This window comes from Physeter macrocephalus, chromosome 14, assembly GCF_002837175.3.
Source record: "Physeter macrocephalus isolate SW-GA chromosome 14, ASM283717v5, whole genome shotgun sequence".
Lineage (NCBI taxonomy): Eukaryota > Metazoa > Chordata > Mammalia > Artiodactyla > Physeteridae > Physeter > Physeter macrocephalus.
In genome coordinates, this window is record NC_041227.1 from 37,475,641 (window position 1) to 37,489,486 (window position 13,846).

Genomic DNA, 13,846 nt, shown 5'->3' on the forward strand with positions numbered 1-13,846 from the left:
TTTTTCCTTTGAGAAGGAAAGCCTTGTGCTAGATTCATCACATCAGGAAAACCGGATTAGTACGTCTACCTAAAAACTGCCTAGTTGAGAACATTCTTTCAATTATAGTTGCAATTTCAAAAAGTAGGCTTGAAATATTTTCATCTTAAAAACATCAGAAAGAACACATCGACTTAAGAATCAATGAAACTGGATATAATAGGATATTATTTTCCATTCTCAGGTTTCGGATGTGATTTTCATGTTAGTTATGTACAGATTTCCTGAAATTTCTATTTCTCAGTTTGAGAACATTGTTCTTAGCCGTTAGACAGTGTGTCTCCCTCTTTCTCTACCTGACAAGTTCTCTGCTATTGTTTCATTCAGAGTACTTAGGCTCTTCTTGGGTTTCTTTCTCAAACCTTTGTACCTAGATTCCAGGAATGTGCAATCTTGCTGACCTAAATATTGAAGAAGGGGCCAGCCTCAATTTGCAAAATGTGTAACTTAAAACATATTTCAAATAAATATCAGCTTCAAATTCCTATGGAAATTGCAGTTTCTAAGAAATTGCTACCAAATAGAGATCTTGCTTTCTTTTTTTTTTTGGTGGTATGCGGGCCTCCCTCTGCTGCGGCCTCTCCCGTTGCGGAGCACAGGCTCCGGACGCGCAGGTTCAGCGGCCATGGCTCACGGGCCCAGCCGCTCCGGGGCGCGAACCCGGTTCCCCTGCATCGGTAGGCGGACGCGCAACCACTGCGCCACCAGGGAAGCCCCAATGCTTTCTTTTTTTAAAAAAGCAATTTTAACTAACAGGATTTTATGCAAATCAATGCTATAAATATGCTTTAAAGCAGTGGATTCAGTTAAATAGGCTATAAAGGTCTCCATCTCAATTAGTATTACCTTCTTAATTTACACAGCAAAACCTTTATTCATAGACAGTGCCAGCTCCTTTCAGACTAAATTGTTGTAAATTCTGATCAATGAGATTTCATTGCTTTTCTCTCAAGCCTTTTTATTTTCCTTTAAGAATATTTGTAAAGGAAGGTGGACCCTCAGGGGAATAGTTTGGGAGGAGAAAATGAAAGTGTATCTTGGTTTCTGAAAGCCTTTTGGCAATTTCCTGATACCTGTTATAATTCTGACAAGGTAATTGCCCTTCTCTTGAGAGTGATAGAAATTACAGCACAGCCAAATTTCAACTAGCAGAGATATTTCTGCAAGTGAAGAATTTGGCCCTGTAGGTTCAACAAAGCCAAGCAAACATAACAACTTAACAAGATATGCCAGTGATTTTACATAAGTATAGTACTTGCCATCAGGGTAACACCTGATGGGATGTTCGAAAAAAGTTGAAACTCACAGACTTTCAGAACACGTAGATCATCTACCATTTCCCTTCACCTAGAAAAATACCATAAGATACATGAAGACTAGAGATTTTTAATGACTTGCCAATCAACGTTCATGCAGTCAGTAGGCTGAGAACACTAGATACCAGTTCTCCAGAGTCCCACTGAAGAGCTCTTTGCATTGCCCCATACTGTTCAAAGTTAAACCAGAGACCAGCTACATCAGGGGTTACCAAACTAATCCAGCTGCCTCTGTTTTGGTACTGCCTGCAAGTTACAAGTCATTTTTACAGTTTTAATTGACTGAAAAAATAAAAGTAATATATTGTGACATGAAATATATTGAATTCCAATTTCAGTACCCATAAAGTTTCATTGACACACAGCCACACCCAGTATTTTGTGTATTGTCTGTGGCTGCTTTCACTTTATAATGGCAGAGTTGACTAGTTGCAACAGAGACCACACAATCCACAAAGCCAAAATATTTTCTCTCTGCCTCTCTATAAAAAGTTTGCTGATATAGGTAAGTACCAGCCATCACAGCAACTTGGGAAGAAGAATTCCCTAGATTGAATAACAATTGTCCACATTTCCAAATCCAGTGTACATCAAAGTACAGTCTCCTTTACTTCATTTATTTATTTTGTATTTATTTATTTTTTAATAAATTTATTTATTATTTATTTATTTTTGGCTGTGTTGGGTCTTCGTTGCTGCATCCGGGCTTTCTCTAGTTGCGGCTAGCAGGGACTCTTCTTCGTTGCAGTGTGCGAGCTTCTCACTGTGGTGGCTTCTCTTGTTGTGGAGCACGGACTCTAGGCACACGGGATTCAGTAGTTGCAGCACACAGGCTCAGTAGTTGTGGCTCGTGGGCTCTAGAGTGCAGGCTCAGTAGTTGTGGTGCACAGGCTTAGTTGCTCCACGGCATGTGGGATCTTCCCGGACCAGGGCTCGAACCTGTGTTACCTGCATTGGCAGGCGGATTCTGAACCACTGCACCACCAGGGAAGCCCTCCTTTACTTCATTTAGACTAAAAATCCTGTTACATCCAAATATACTAAGGATATAGATTAACCTTCATAGACATCAGTACCTGTGTATATCCTTTAACCACTGGTAATGTCAAACAATAATTAGTATCAAGGCTGCCAAGAACAAAGAGCTTTATTTTGTGTCTTAAGAGTTGTAATTCAGAAAACGCAGATTCGGGTAAAACCGAAAGAGTGGGGGACTTCCCTCATGGCACAGTGGTTAAGAATCTGCCTGCCAATGCTGGAGACATGGGTTCGATCCCTGGTCAGGGAAGATACCACATGCCGTGGAGCAACAAAGTCCGTGCTCCACAGCTACTGAGTCTGCGCTCTAGAGCCCACAAGCCACAACTACTGAGCCGGTGCGGCCCAATAACTGAAGCCCACGCACCCTAGAGCCCGTGCTCCACAACAAGAGAAGCCACCACAATGAGAAGCCTGTGCACCACAACGAAGAGTAGCCCCAGGTCGCTGCAACTAGAGAAGCATGCAGCAATGAAGACCCAACGCGGCCAAAAAAAAACAACCCAAAGAGTGTTCTGAGGAAGGGAAAGAGTCATCTATTTAGGGTCACACATGCTGAATCTGAACCTTGGCTCTAGACTTACTAACTGCATAACCTTGGGCAAATGAACTAAACTCTCAGGCTTTGGTGTCCTTATCTATAAAAGGAGATAACAGCAGTACCAACTTCAAAAATTTGTATGACAATTAATTGAGATAAAGCTTGAAATGTTTCAGCAGGGTAGGTTGTCACGTTGTTAAGTAGGTGGCCTGCACTTATTAGCTCTATCTCCTTTGGGTAAGTGGCATCACTTCTGCATCTATTTCCTCACTGATAAGGACCAGGATTCCTATTTTATAGAGTGTGTGGAGGTGTAATGATTAAATAACCATACAGAGAAGTGGACCCTCACTATAAGTTGCTTCATTCCCCTTCCTTCTTCTATCTTTGTTTTCAGAGGTGGGTTTTTAAAGTGAGAGAATCAAACGTGAATTAGCTCTGTACAGTAGATAATAGTATTATATCAATGATAATAGTACTGGTGTTACATAAGAGAGTGCCGTGTTTTTAGGAAATACAGAGTGAAATATTTAAGAGTAGAGGGGACATCATGATTGCAATTTATTAAATAGTTCAGCAAAAAATTTCATATAATTGTATATATTATATATAATTATATACACACGTGTGTGTGTGTGTATATATATATATATACACATAGAGAGAGAGAGAGAGAATGATATTTAAAGAAACGTACTAAAATGATGACATATGGGGAATCTGGGTGAACAGTATTTGGGGATTCTTGGTACTATTCTTGCAACTTTTCGGTAGGTCAAAAATTACATCAAAACAAAATGTTAAAGAAAAAAAAGAAGGGTGAAACATGACTCTATTGAGTATGTGGTCAGAGGTGAGGTAGATGTCATCATTTGGTCCACTTAAAAATTCTTCTCTTATCAAGATGATTTGTGACAGGAAAGCTCATCAAAATTACATATCCACGCCTCAAGGTTTTTGTTTGCATCGGATTCTAATTATCTATTAACGTTTTAAACCGCCAAGAGATGGCAGGTAGTTTGCTAAAAATAAAGGCCTGGGAAGTTGGGCAGATAAAAATTGTTTCTGCCGTTTTACTGAACTTCATCAGGATGGGTGGTCTCTTGACCCAGCAGTGGTGGCCTCTGCTCAGTGTGACAGTGTGTTCTAGACCCATTTCAGACAACCCATCTGGCTTCAAGACATTTCTCTGAATGTTTCACAGGAAAACAAAGGTACTCAAGAAGCTTAGTAGCTCTGTAACCCCTACCAGGCTGTACACAAGCAGAATAAGCAGAAGAACAGAGTATTCTAAGTGCTTTTGGGTGAAGAGCTGAAAGGTGGACTCCTTTAGGCAGAAGGGTTGAGGCTGATTTTAATGCAGGAATCACCAGTTCAAGCAAAGTGGCTCAGAAGTGGGCTGAGAGCCATAGCACAGTAGAAACAGCCAGATGAGATGGCTGGCAGGTTGCCACAATAAATGACCACCTACTCCTAGGTCACATTTAAGGAACAATCAACAAACAGGATATTCTGGACGAAAAGAGACTACTGTCACAGTTTGGAAATTAGTCTTCACATGTGCTGCACAGGAAGAATAGGTGGTTGTGAAACAGGCTTGTTAATAACACCTACACTCTTTACTATTAATCAGTGTCAATATGAAGGCTGATATCATTAAAAAATCAGCTGAAATGTAGAGTTCATAAACATAATATTGCTACTTTTTCCTGAGTCTGATTTTTATTGATTTGACTGATGGTGGCATACCCTGTGCTTGGCATGTGAAAATACTGCTGAGAGATCTGGCAAGAGGATACACCCAGCTTGTATCTATTCTTTTATTCACAAAGCAGATTTTCAGTATCCACTGGATAAATAAACCTTCAGGGTAAGAACAAGTGTCAATATATGCACAACACTGAAATTTGGAGATCCATTCTCACCAGCCTATATGTGACTTTCAGAGACTAAAGAAAAAAACAAAAGTCATAGAGAAATAAAGATTATTGTGGATATATTTGTACCTTCAGTTAGGACTATAGCTCTGCTTTCTTGAGATTTAAAAAAAAAAGGCCCATAGTTATATGTCAGCAACAAAATTTTGAATATGATTTCTAGAATTCCTCAAGTACTCAGACCACCAAGGGCAAACTTGACAGGACTCAGGCATCTCCATTCAATCAGGGTATGACTTGAATGTTGGTGGAAACAAGCTAGTTAGGTTTCTAGTGACAATTTTGTTTCCCCAAGGTCCTCCTACATTTTCTTTTCTTTTTCTTCAGTTTTAATATTTTTTATTGAAGTATAGTTGATTTACAACGTTGTGTTAATTTCTGCTGTACAGCAAAGTGATTCAATTATACATATTTTTTCAGTTTTAGTATTTTTTATTGAAGTATAGTTGATTTACAATGTTGTGTTAATTCCTACATTTTTATTTCTTGAATTTGAGGAACAGGAGGCAGAAAGCAGCAGTCCATTAACATGAAAGAGACATATTATCTATTTTTCCTTAAAAACCCCACCCCATCCCAGACCAGCCCAGTCTAATGTTGCAAGGCATGACTTCTTAGAGTAGAAAATGTCCAGCCATCCTAGGAATCTCTCAGATCTGTTGATGAAATCTGAGCTGTGAACACTAAACAGAGAAACTCCATGATCATGGGGTTTGGGAGTGGGAACTATTCTTTTCTACAAATTGAAGGTAAGCACCTAGATGCAAAACCACTCACAACTCGTAACCCAGCTGTGAGACATCCATTTGTAGAAACTGATATATTTGAAAATTACTTTACTAACCACCTGACCACTGGAAATCCAGAAGAAGGCTGGTTTCTGGAGACTTAATCTGGTCACCTGCTTTCCCCCCCACCCCGCTTCTCCCTCTCTTTAAGTCAAGATAATGAAAGAGAACTTGCAGAGGGGGATTTCTCAGGCTGTTCTTAGACACACCCATGTCTCATTAGTTGGTTGGCTGTTTAATCATTTACAACATATCCTGTATTATCCTAAGGACTTTTAGTGATGTAACTGTTATAGATAAGGCCTTGGAATGGCAGATTTGGGTAAGATGTATGTGGAGGAAGACATCACGCAGATTCATCGTGAACGTCTACTCATGCACTTCTGGGTGACTGGGCCAGGACGCAGTTGTCCCCTGCCATCTGAGCAGGAAAGGCTCATGGGGAAAGTTACCAAGTTAACAAAGTTTGGGCACCCTCCAACCTTGCTGGAGACCTTCTTCAGGTGTCAGTGTTTCCAAGCTGGTGCTCACTGCCTGGTCGCCTTGTTGCCCTGGCATCGCATGACTTCTTGACCTTTTTCCCTGTGCCATACCCTCCTCTAGCCTCAGTCTTGGCCTCCTTCTCCATCAAAACACAGAATGCAACTCAGCAAGCACCTACTACATTTCAGTACTGCAATAGGAGTTGCAAGCACCTACCATGTGTCAGTACTGCAATAAGAGTGCCAGTATCTGCACACCCAGTATCTGCACTCCAAGGGCTCTTTCTGTAATAAAGAAGATGGCCCCGTGAACATCCCCAGTGAAACTTACTAAGTACTGTAATCATTATGTGATGAGGCTCATGTGACCTCAGAGGAGAAAATGACCAAGTTTGCCTGGGGAAGCTGAGACTGCATCCGAGAAAAGAGGCCATGTTAGGTGGATCTCAAAGAGTGACTAGGAGCTGCCAGAAGACCATTCTAGGTGGAGGAAAGACCACTCCCAAGGTCAAAGATGTCTAAAACAGCACCTCTCCCAATCTCTCCAGAATCTGCCGAGAGGGGCAGCCAGCTGTTTAGTGGAAGAGCTGAGGTCAGAACCAGCTCTCCTCATGGCCAGGCCGGTGGACTTTTCACTGCCTGTTCTTGGAGCTGTTCCCTTTGGAATGCAGTCTCTGCTGGGTAAAAACAAATCTGACAAAAGATTATGTGCCCACGTTTTATCTTTAAATTTCAGTTTCTCTTTTCACACTATACTGTATCTTGGATAATAAAGTTTTAGGGTTTCCCTGGTGGTGCAGTGGTTGAGAGTCCGCCTGCCGATGCAGGGGACACGGGTTCGTGCCCCGGTCCGGGAAGATCCCACCTGCCGCGGAGCGGCTGGGCCCGTGAGCCATGGCCGCTGAGTCTGCGCGTCCGGAGACTGTGCTCCGCAACGGGAGAAGCCACAACAGTGAGAGGCCTGCGTACCGCAAAAAAAAATTAAAAAATAAAAATAATAAATTTCCAATTATTCCCCACCCCCAAATCTTGAGTACAATTGACTCTGCTAGAATGTTTGTTTTACTATGTTTTCTGACAGTTTGGAGCATAAATGAATTCTGATTTGAGATAAAGGCCACCAGCCAGCAGCGTGAGGAGAGGGCAAGGGCAAAGATGGGCCGTCTCATGTTCTCTTTTATGTTAAATGCAAAATAAAACTTCAAATCACCATACAATGCCTTCTAAAGTTCAACTCCTCACCATTTTAGCCAATAAGCAAGCTAATTTACCAATTTAAATAAAATTCTGATATCACACTCTGTAGTAATATATGTTAATCTTTAGATTAATAGAAGCTTGTTTATAATAGTCCTGAATATGCTAACAACATTCCTCTGACTTAAATCTGAGTTAAATCTGCATACGGATGGATGCAAATTCCTGTCCACTTGTACATTTTTTCTATTCTATTAAGTGTATCATCTAGACCAATAAAATATAATGCAAGACACATGTAATTTAAAATTTTCTAGTAGCCACATTTTAAAAAGTTTTTAAAAATCAGGTAAACAATTTCATAATACATTTTATTTGATCCAATATATCCCAAGTATTGTCATTTAAACATGTAATCAATAAGCAAAATATTAATGAACTATACTATATTATTTTTATTGTTTTTGTTCTCTCTTCAAAAAATGGTGGATATTTTACCCTTACAGTACATATCAATTCAGACACCAAATTTTCACTGGTTAAAGTGAAATAAGTGGGAAATAATCCTACCAAAACAGTAAAGTTGTGTTTAGTGGAAAAACATAACTAAAATTAAATAAAACTTAAAACTGAGTTCCTCTATTGCACTAACCATATGTAGTTGGTGGCTACCATATTGGACAGTATAGATCTAGAAGTTAGCATGATGGCAAACAAGACTATGGGAAGCATTAGTATTTACTCTCAGTAAGGCATGAGGGATTATTTATAAGAAGGGGTCAGAGAGTAAGCATTTAAAGGTAGTAGAGTCGTAAAAATAGGAACTTTGGAGTTAGACTTGAGTATCTCTGTTGCTTTTTATCTGTGACCTCTTCCCACTTCAGTTTTCTTATCTGTAAAGTAATAATACCTGCATTATTGGGCCCTTAAAATTAAATGAGATAACCAAAATAGTGGGCTTTGAAATCTAGCACATTCCAAAGGTTCAATAAATTATAGCTCGATGCATGTATGCAAGTCATGAGCTCTGTTTGTATTTGAGTTTCAGGAACCCTCTGAGGGAGTTAGAATTTAATTAATTATTCGTGGGATGTAAGGTGGAAAGAAAGAGGAACTGTGGCATTTTTTATAAATTTTATTGCATTATAAAGTATATATATAGAAAAGTGCACCAATCGTAAATATAAAATGGATTTTCACAAAACAAACATACCCACGTAACCAGCACCCAGATCTAGAAACAAAACAGAGCATCTCAAAGTTCTCTCCATGCTCTCAGCAAAAGAAACCACTTTCCTGACTTCTAATACTACAGGTTAGTTTTGTCTGTTTGTAAATTTCATATAAATGGATTCATACAATATGAGTGTATACATGTCTGACTTTTTTCCCTCGACCACATATGTGTGAGATTTTCCATGTTGTTGTGTAGGACATTAGTTTGTTTTTTCTCACTGCTGTGTTGAATTCTACTGTATATGTATTGATCCATTCTACAGTGTGTGGTTATTTAGGTTGTTTCAGATTCGGCCTATGGCAAATAGAACTGCTATGTGCACTCTTGTATGTGTCTTTTGGTAATGGGTAAGCATTGGAATTTGAGTTTTCAATCTTGGACTTGTTGAGAACAGGAGATTCACCCATCCTATCATTTCATGAGCAGGAACCTTGGATAAACATAAAGAGTTGGAGGACCTTGTGGCTAAGTTCCTGAATGTAGAAGCTGCTATGGTCTTTGGGATGGGATTTGCAACGAACTCAATGAATATCCCTGCACTCGTTGGAAAGGTGAGAATTTGTTAACATAATTGTCTTCTGCCGTGTTATTCCTAAGACATAACTCTGAGCAGGTCCTTTGTTAGACGTATGACTGAGAAGTTTCTTTTCTTAGGCTTGGATGTTCAGCTTTTTGAATACATGTATTGTTACCGAGCAGGATGCCTGACCTCCTTAATCGATAGAAATCGATAAGAGGCCAGACAAGAGATTCAGGCAAGGCTTTATTGGGGCCCCTGCTGCAACAGCGGGGGAGCTCACCCCCAAGGAGGGGCGCGAGCTAGTTCCTCATATGGGATGAGGGTAGGGGCAGGTCCCAGGGTAAGGCCAGAGGGGTGGCTTAGGAGGTTTTCCCACCACTTTGGTGGTGTTGTGTGCAAGAGGCATATGCGGTACCCTGCTTTTGCTTCTGGTTCTTCAGAAGTGGCAGTTGGGTTCTTTGGTCTTTTTGTATCTTGTCCATAATTTGCCCCAACTGCACAAGCACACAGTTATTTTTAGTCCCATATAGTTTCTTTGTATTTTGCTGCACAAGGAGATGAAGAGGTTTGTCCAGGTGCAAGCACTGCAGCAAAGGGTCCCAGGTCCCAGGTCCCAGCCTGTCTAAGTACCAGCTGAGTCCAGCAAATCTCTTCATCATGATATCTGGTTATAGAATTGCAGCCCTAGATGGGAGTCAAACTTCCTCTTCAGTGACAGTTTTGCAAAATCAATTAAATTTTTAGGCCCCCGAGTCACCATGTTCAGCATAACAAATGCTTATTATGCATTTATTTTAACAAAACGTTTTTCTTGTGTTATTTGTCCCTTTATTCATTCAATAAGTCGCTTATTGAGAATCCACTGTGTTCTCATATGAGGCAAGTTACAGAGCATACAGAGATGAACAAGACCTTTGCCCTGTAAATTCATGTAGTTTCTAATGGGGGTAATAACACACCAAATAACATAGGATAAATACCACAGAAAAGGGGTTGCGCATAAATGGGGAAGGACAAAAGAGTTGTCCCCTAACTCTTCTCGAGAAAGGCTGAGATGCTTGTGCAAAGTAGGTGACATGAGAACAGAATCTGTTACTTATCTATTTAGATAAGTAAGTTATTTTCTTAAGACAAGGAAGAGTGAGCAGCATGTGTGAAGCATTGAGGTTTGGAAGAATTAGAACGTAGGAGAGTGGATGAAGAAGAGACCAGAGGTGAAGGCAGTTACCAAATTGTAAAGAGCCTTATAGTGTAAATCATGCTAGAGTGTTGGGAATTCTCCCAGAGAAAAATGAAGAGTTGGTTTGTTCATTTTAAGTAAGCAAGTGCCATAATCAGATTTATGTTTTTAAAAATCTGACTCATGACAACTAATATAATGCAGTATATGATCTTTGATTGGATTCTGCATTGAAAAAAATAGAAGGAAAGGAAACATCTGTAAAAGGCATCAAGAATACATGTATTCTTTTTTTTAGGAGAGTTGGAAAAATTTTAGGAGAGTTGGAAAAATTTGAATTTGAACTGTATATTAGATGATAGCATTGTATTAATGTTTAATTTCAAAGGTGTGATAATTGCATTGTGATCGTGTAGGAGAATGTCCTTTTTCCTAGTAGACACGTGCTAAAGAATTTCAGGGTGAGGTATCATGAGGTTTACAAATAACTCTCAAATGTCCACCAAAAAAAATTATAAATACACACACAATGTCTGGGGTATGGAGATGTGAGGATTTTGCTGGCTTTGGCCTCAAAAACTTAAAAATGTATCATGTGTGAGATTTCTAAAATATAAGGGAGAACTCTAAGATTCTGGGTGGCCATAAAAACAAGGTCTTTATTTTCTATTTTTTTCCATGTCTCTGCATTTTGAGTCTGCTTGAGCAATTTCATAATTTAGAAATCTTTAAATTAATAAAGAAAAATAATTTTACAAACAGTAATTTATATAAGCAGTAAATTAGAGTGAGCTTCTCTCCTTGCCTCGGACTGAATTGCCATCCATACTTTTCCAGGTGCAAAGTTTTTAACTGTAAAGCAGTGATGCCTCTGTCTACGTGGATGTTAATATAGTAGGGAATGAGAATCAGAAAACAAGAGCTTGAAATGTTTTGCAGAAATTATCCCTGCCTTCCAGTAGGAGTGCCCCGAAACCATTCCAAATAATCCAGCATGGGATTGAAAAGCCTCAGCAAATCCACCACCCACCCAAAATCATATTAGTTTTCCTGCCAGCCATCAGTCCTTTAGACTCTACCCGGTGCTTAACCAAGATCTTGGATGACCTCCTCTGCTGAAAACTATATGCAAATGTTTCAAAAAGGTGTTAACCCTTAACAGATCCCCAACTCCATCAGCAAATTGCTCTAGAGGATTTTATCCACATAGACACCAGTTTAAACTCTTGGACTTTTAAAATTAAAGAGCGTTTTGGAGAATCTGTGTTATAGATCTTAAAGTGAGTTCCTGTTCCCACATGTTGTTTTCCCTTCATTTTATTTATTGGCCTATGTTTCATGTGCTTGTTTGCTACCAGGGATGCCTCATTTTAAGCGATGAGTTAAACCATGCATCTCTTGTGCTTGGGGCCCGACTCTCGGGTGCAACCATAAGGATCTTCAAACACAACAGTAAGTATCAGTGTTTTTATCCAATAGGTACCTCTTGCTTCTAGACAAAAGTAAAGATTATTGATGGGGCTTAGTCCTTGCTCTTCGACCTGGCAGCTTAGCTAATGAAACACAGTCATGTTTATACTCACTACTGGCTTGTTAACCTCTGGTGACCTGGAACAAATGGTTGAACTGCATTAAACACCCAGATTGCTAAGTGTAACCCAAACACATTATGCCGCTGTCATTAGTGGTCTTCCAGCGCAGCCTCTGAAGCCATGACTGAGCTCTTAGACTGCACATAATTATCAGAAGTGTGATAATGCCTCCTCTTTTGTAACTCTGCCTTGAGAAAGTTTAAAGACTTAAGGTTTTTTTAAATTTATTTTTTCATTAAAGCACAGTTGATTTACAGTGTTGTGATAATTTCTGCTGCATAACAAAGTGACTCACTGATATATGCATTCTTTTTTATATTCTTTTCCATTATGGTTTATCTCAGGATGTTGAATGTAGTTCTCTGTGCTGTACAGTAGGCCCTTGTTGTTTATCCATTCTATACATAATAGTTTGCATCTACTAACCCCAAACTCCCAGTCCACCCCTCCCCAACTCCCCCTCCCCCTTGGAGGGCCACAAGTCTGTTCTCTATGTCTGTGAGTCTGTCTCTGTTTTGTAGATAGGTCCATCTGTGTCATCTTTTAGATTCCACATATAAATGATATTATACGGTATTTGTCTTTCTCTGTTTGACTTACTTCACTTAGTATGATAATCTCTAGTTGCATCCATATTACTGCAAATGGTATTATTTCATTCTTTTTTATGGCTGAGTTGTAGTCCATTGTGTATATGCACCATATCTTCTTTTTTTTTAAATGCTTTTATTGGAGTATAATTGCTTTACAATGGTGTGTTAGTTTCTGCTTTATAACAAAGTACATCAGTTATACATATACATATATCCCCATAACTCTTCCCTCTTGCATCTCCCTCCCTCCCACCCTCCCTATCCCACCCTTCAAGCTGGTCACAAAGCGTGGAGCTGACCTCCCTGTGCTATGCGACTGCTTCCCACTAGCTATCTATTTTACATTTGGTAGTGTTTATATGTCCATATATACACTACCACTCTCTCACTTTGTCCCAGCTTACCCTTCTCCCTCCCAGTGTCCTCAAGTCGATTCTCTAGTAGGTCTGCATCTTTATTCCCGTCTTGCCCCTAGGTTCTTCATGACTTTTTTTTTAAGATTCCATATATATGTTTTAGCACAGGGTATTAGTTTTTCTCTTCCTGACTTACTTCATTCTGTAGGACAGACTCTAGGTCCATCCACATCTCTACAATTAACTCAATTTCGTTTCTTTTTATGGCTGAGTAATATTCCATTGTATATATGTGCCAAATCTTCTTTATCCATTCAACTGTTAATGGACACGTAGGTTGCTTCCATGTCCCGGCTACTGTAAATAGAGCTGCAATGAACATTGTGGTACATGACTCTTTTCGAATTATGGTTTTCTCAGGGTATATGCCCAGTAGTGGGATTGCTGGGTCGTATGGTAGTTCTATTTTTAGTTTTTTAAGGAACCTCCACACTATTCTCCATAGTGGCTGTATCAATTTACATTTCCACCAACAGTGTATGAGGGCTCCCTTTTCTCCACACCCTCTCCAGCATTTATTGTTTGTAGAGTTTTTGGTGATGGCCATTCTGACCAGTGTGAGATGATATTGCATTGTACTTTTGAATTGCATTTGTCTAATGATTAATGATGTTGAGCATTCTTTCACGTGTTTGTTGGCAATATGTATATTTTCTTTGGAGAAATGTCTATTTAGGTCTGCTGCCCATTTTTGGATTGGGTTGTTTGTTTTTTTGATATTGAGCTGCATGAGCTGCTTGTAAATTTTGTAATTAATCCTTTATCAGTTGCTTCATTTGCAAATATTTTCTCCCATTCTGAGGGTTGTCTTTTCATCTTGTTTATGTCTTCCTTTGCTGTGCAAAAGCTTTTAAGTTTCATTAGGTGCCATTTGTTTATTTTATTTTTATTTCCATTTCTCTAGGAGGTGGGTCAAAAGGGATCTTGCTGTGATTTATGTCATAGAGTGTTCTGCCTATGTTTTCCTCTA

The 13,846-nt window shown here is 39.4% G+C and overlaps 1 protein-coding gene across 1 annotated transcript in view; it reads left to right on the forward strand.

Moving 5' to 3' along the window:
* SPTLC3 (serine palmitoyltransferase long chain base subunit 3) overlaps positions 1-13,846 on the forward strand; it is a 133,181-nt gene that overhangs the window by 46,739 nt on the left and 72,596 nt on the right. Inside the window, exons 6-7 of the mRNA XM_055090661.1 lie at positions 9,002-9,126; positions 11,634-11,727. Coding sequence (XP_054946636.1) covers positions 9,002-9,126; positions 11,634-11,727 — 219 coding nt within the window. The remainder of the gene's footprint in view (positions 1-9,001; positions 9,127-11,633; positions 11,728-13,846) is intronic.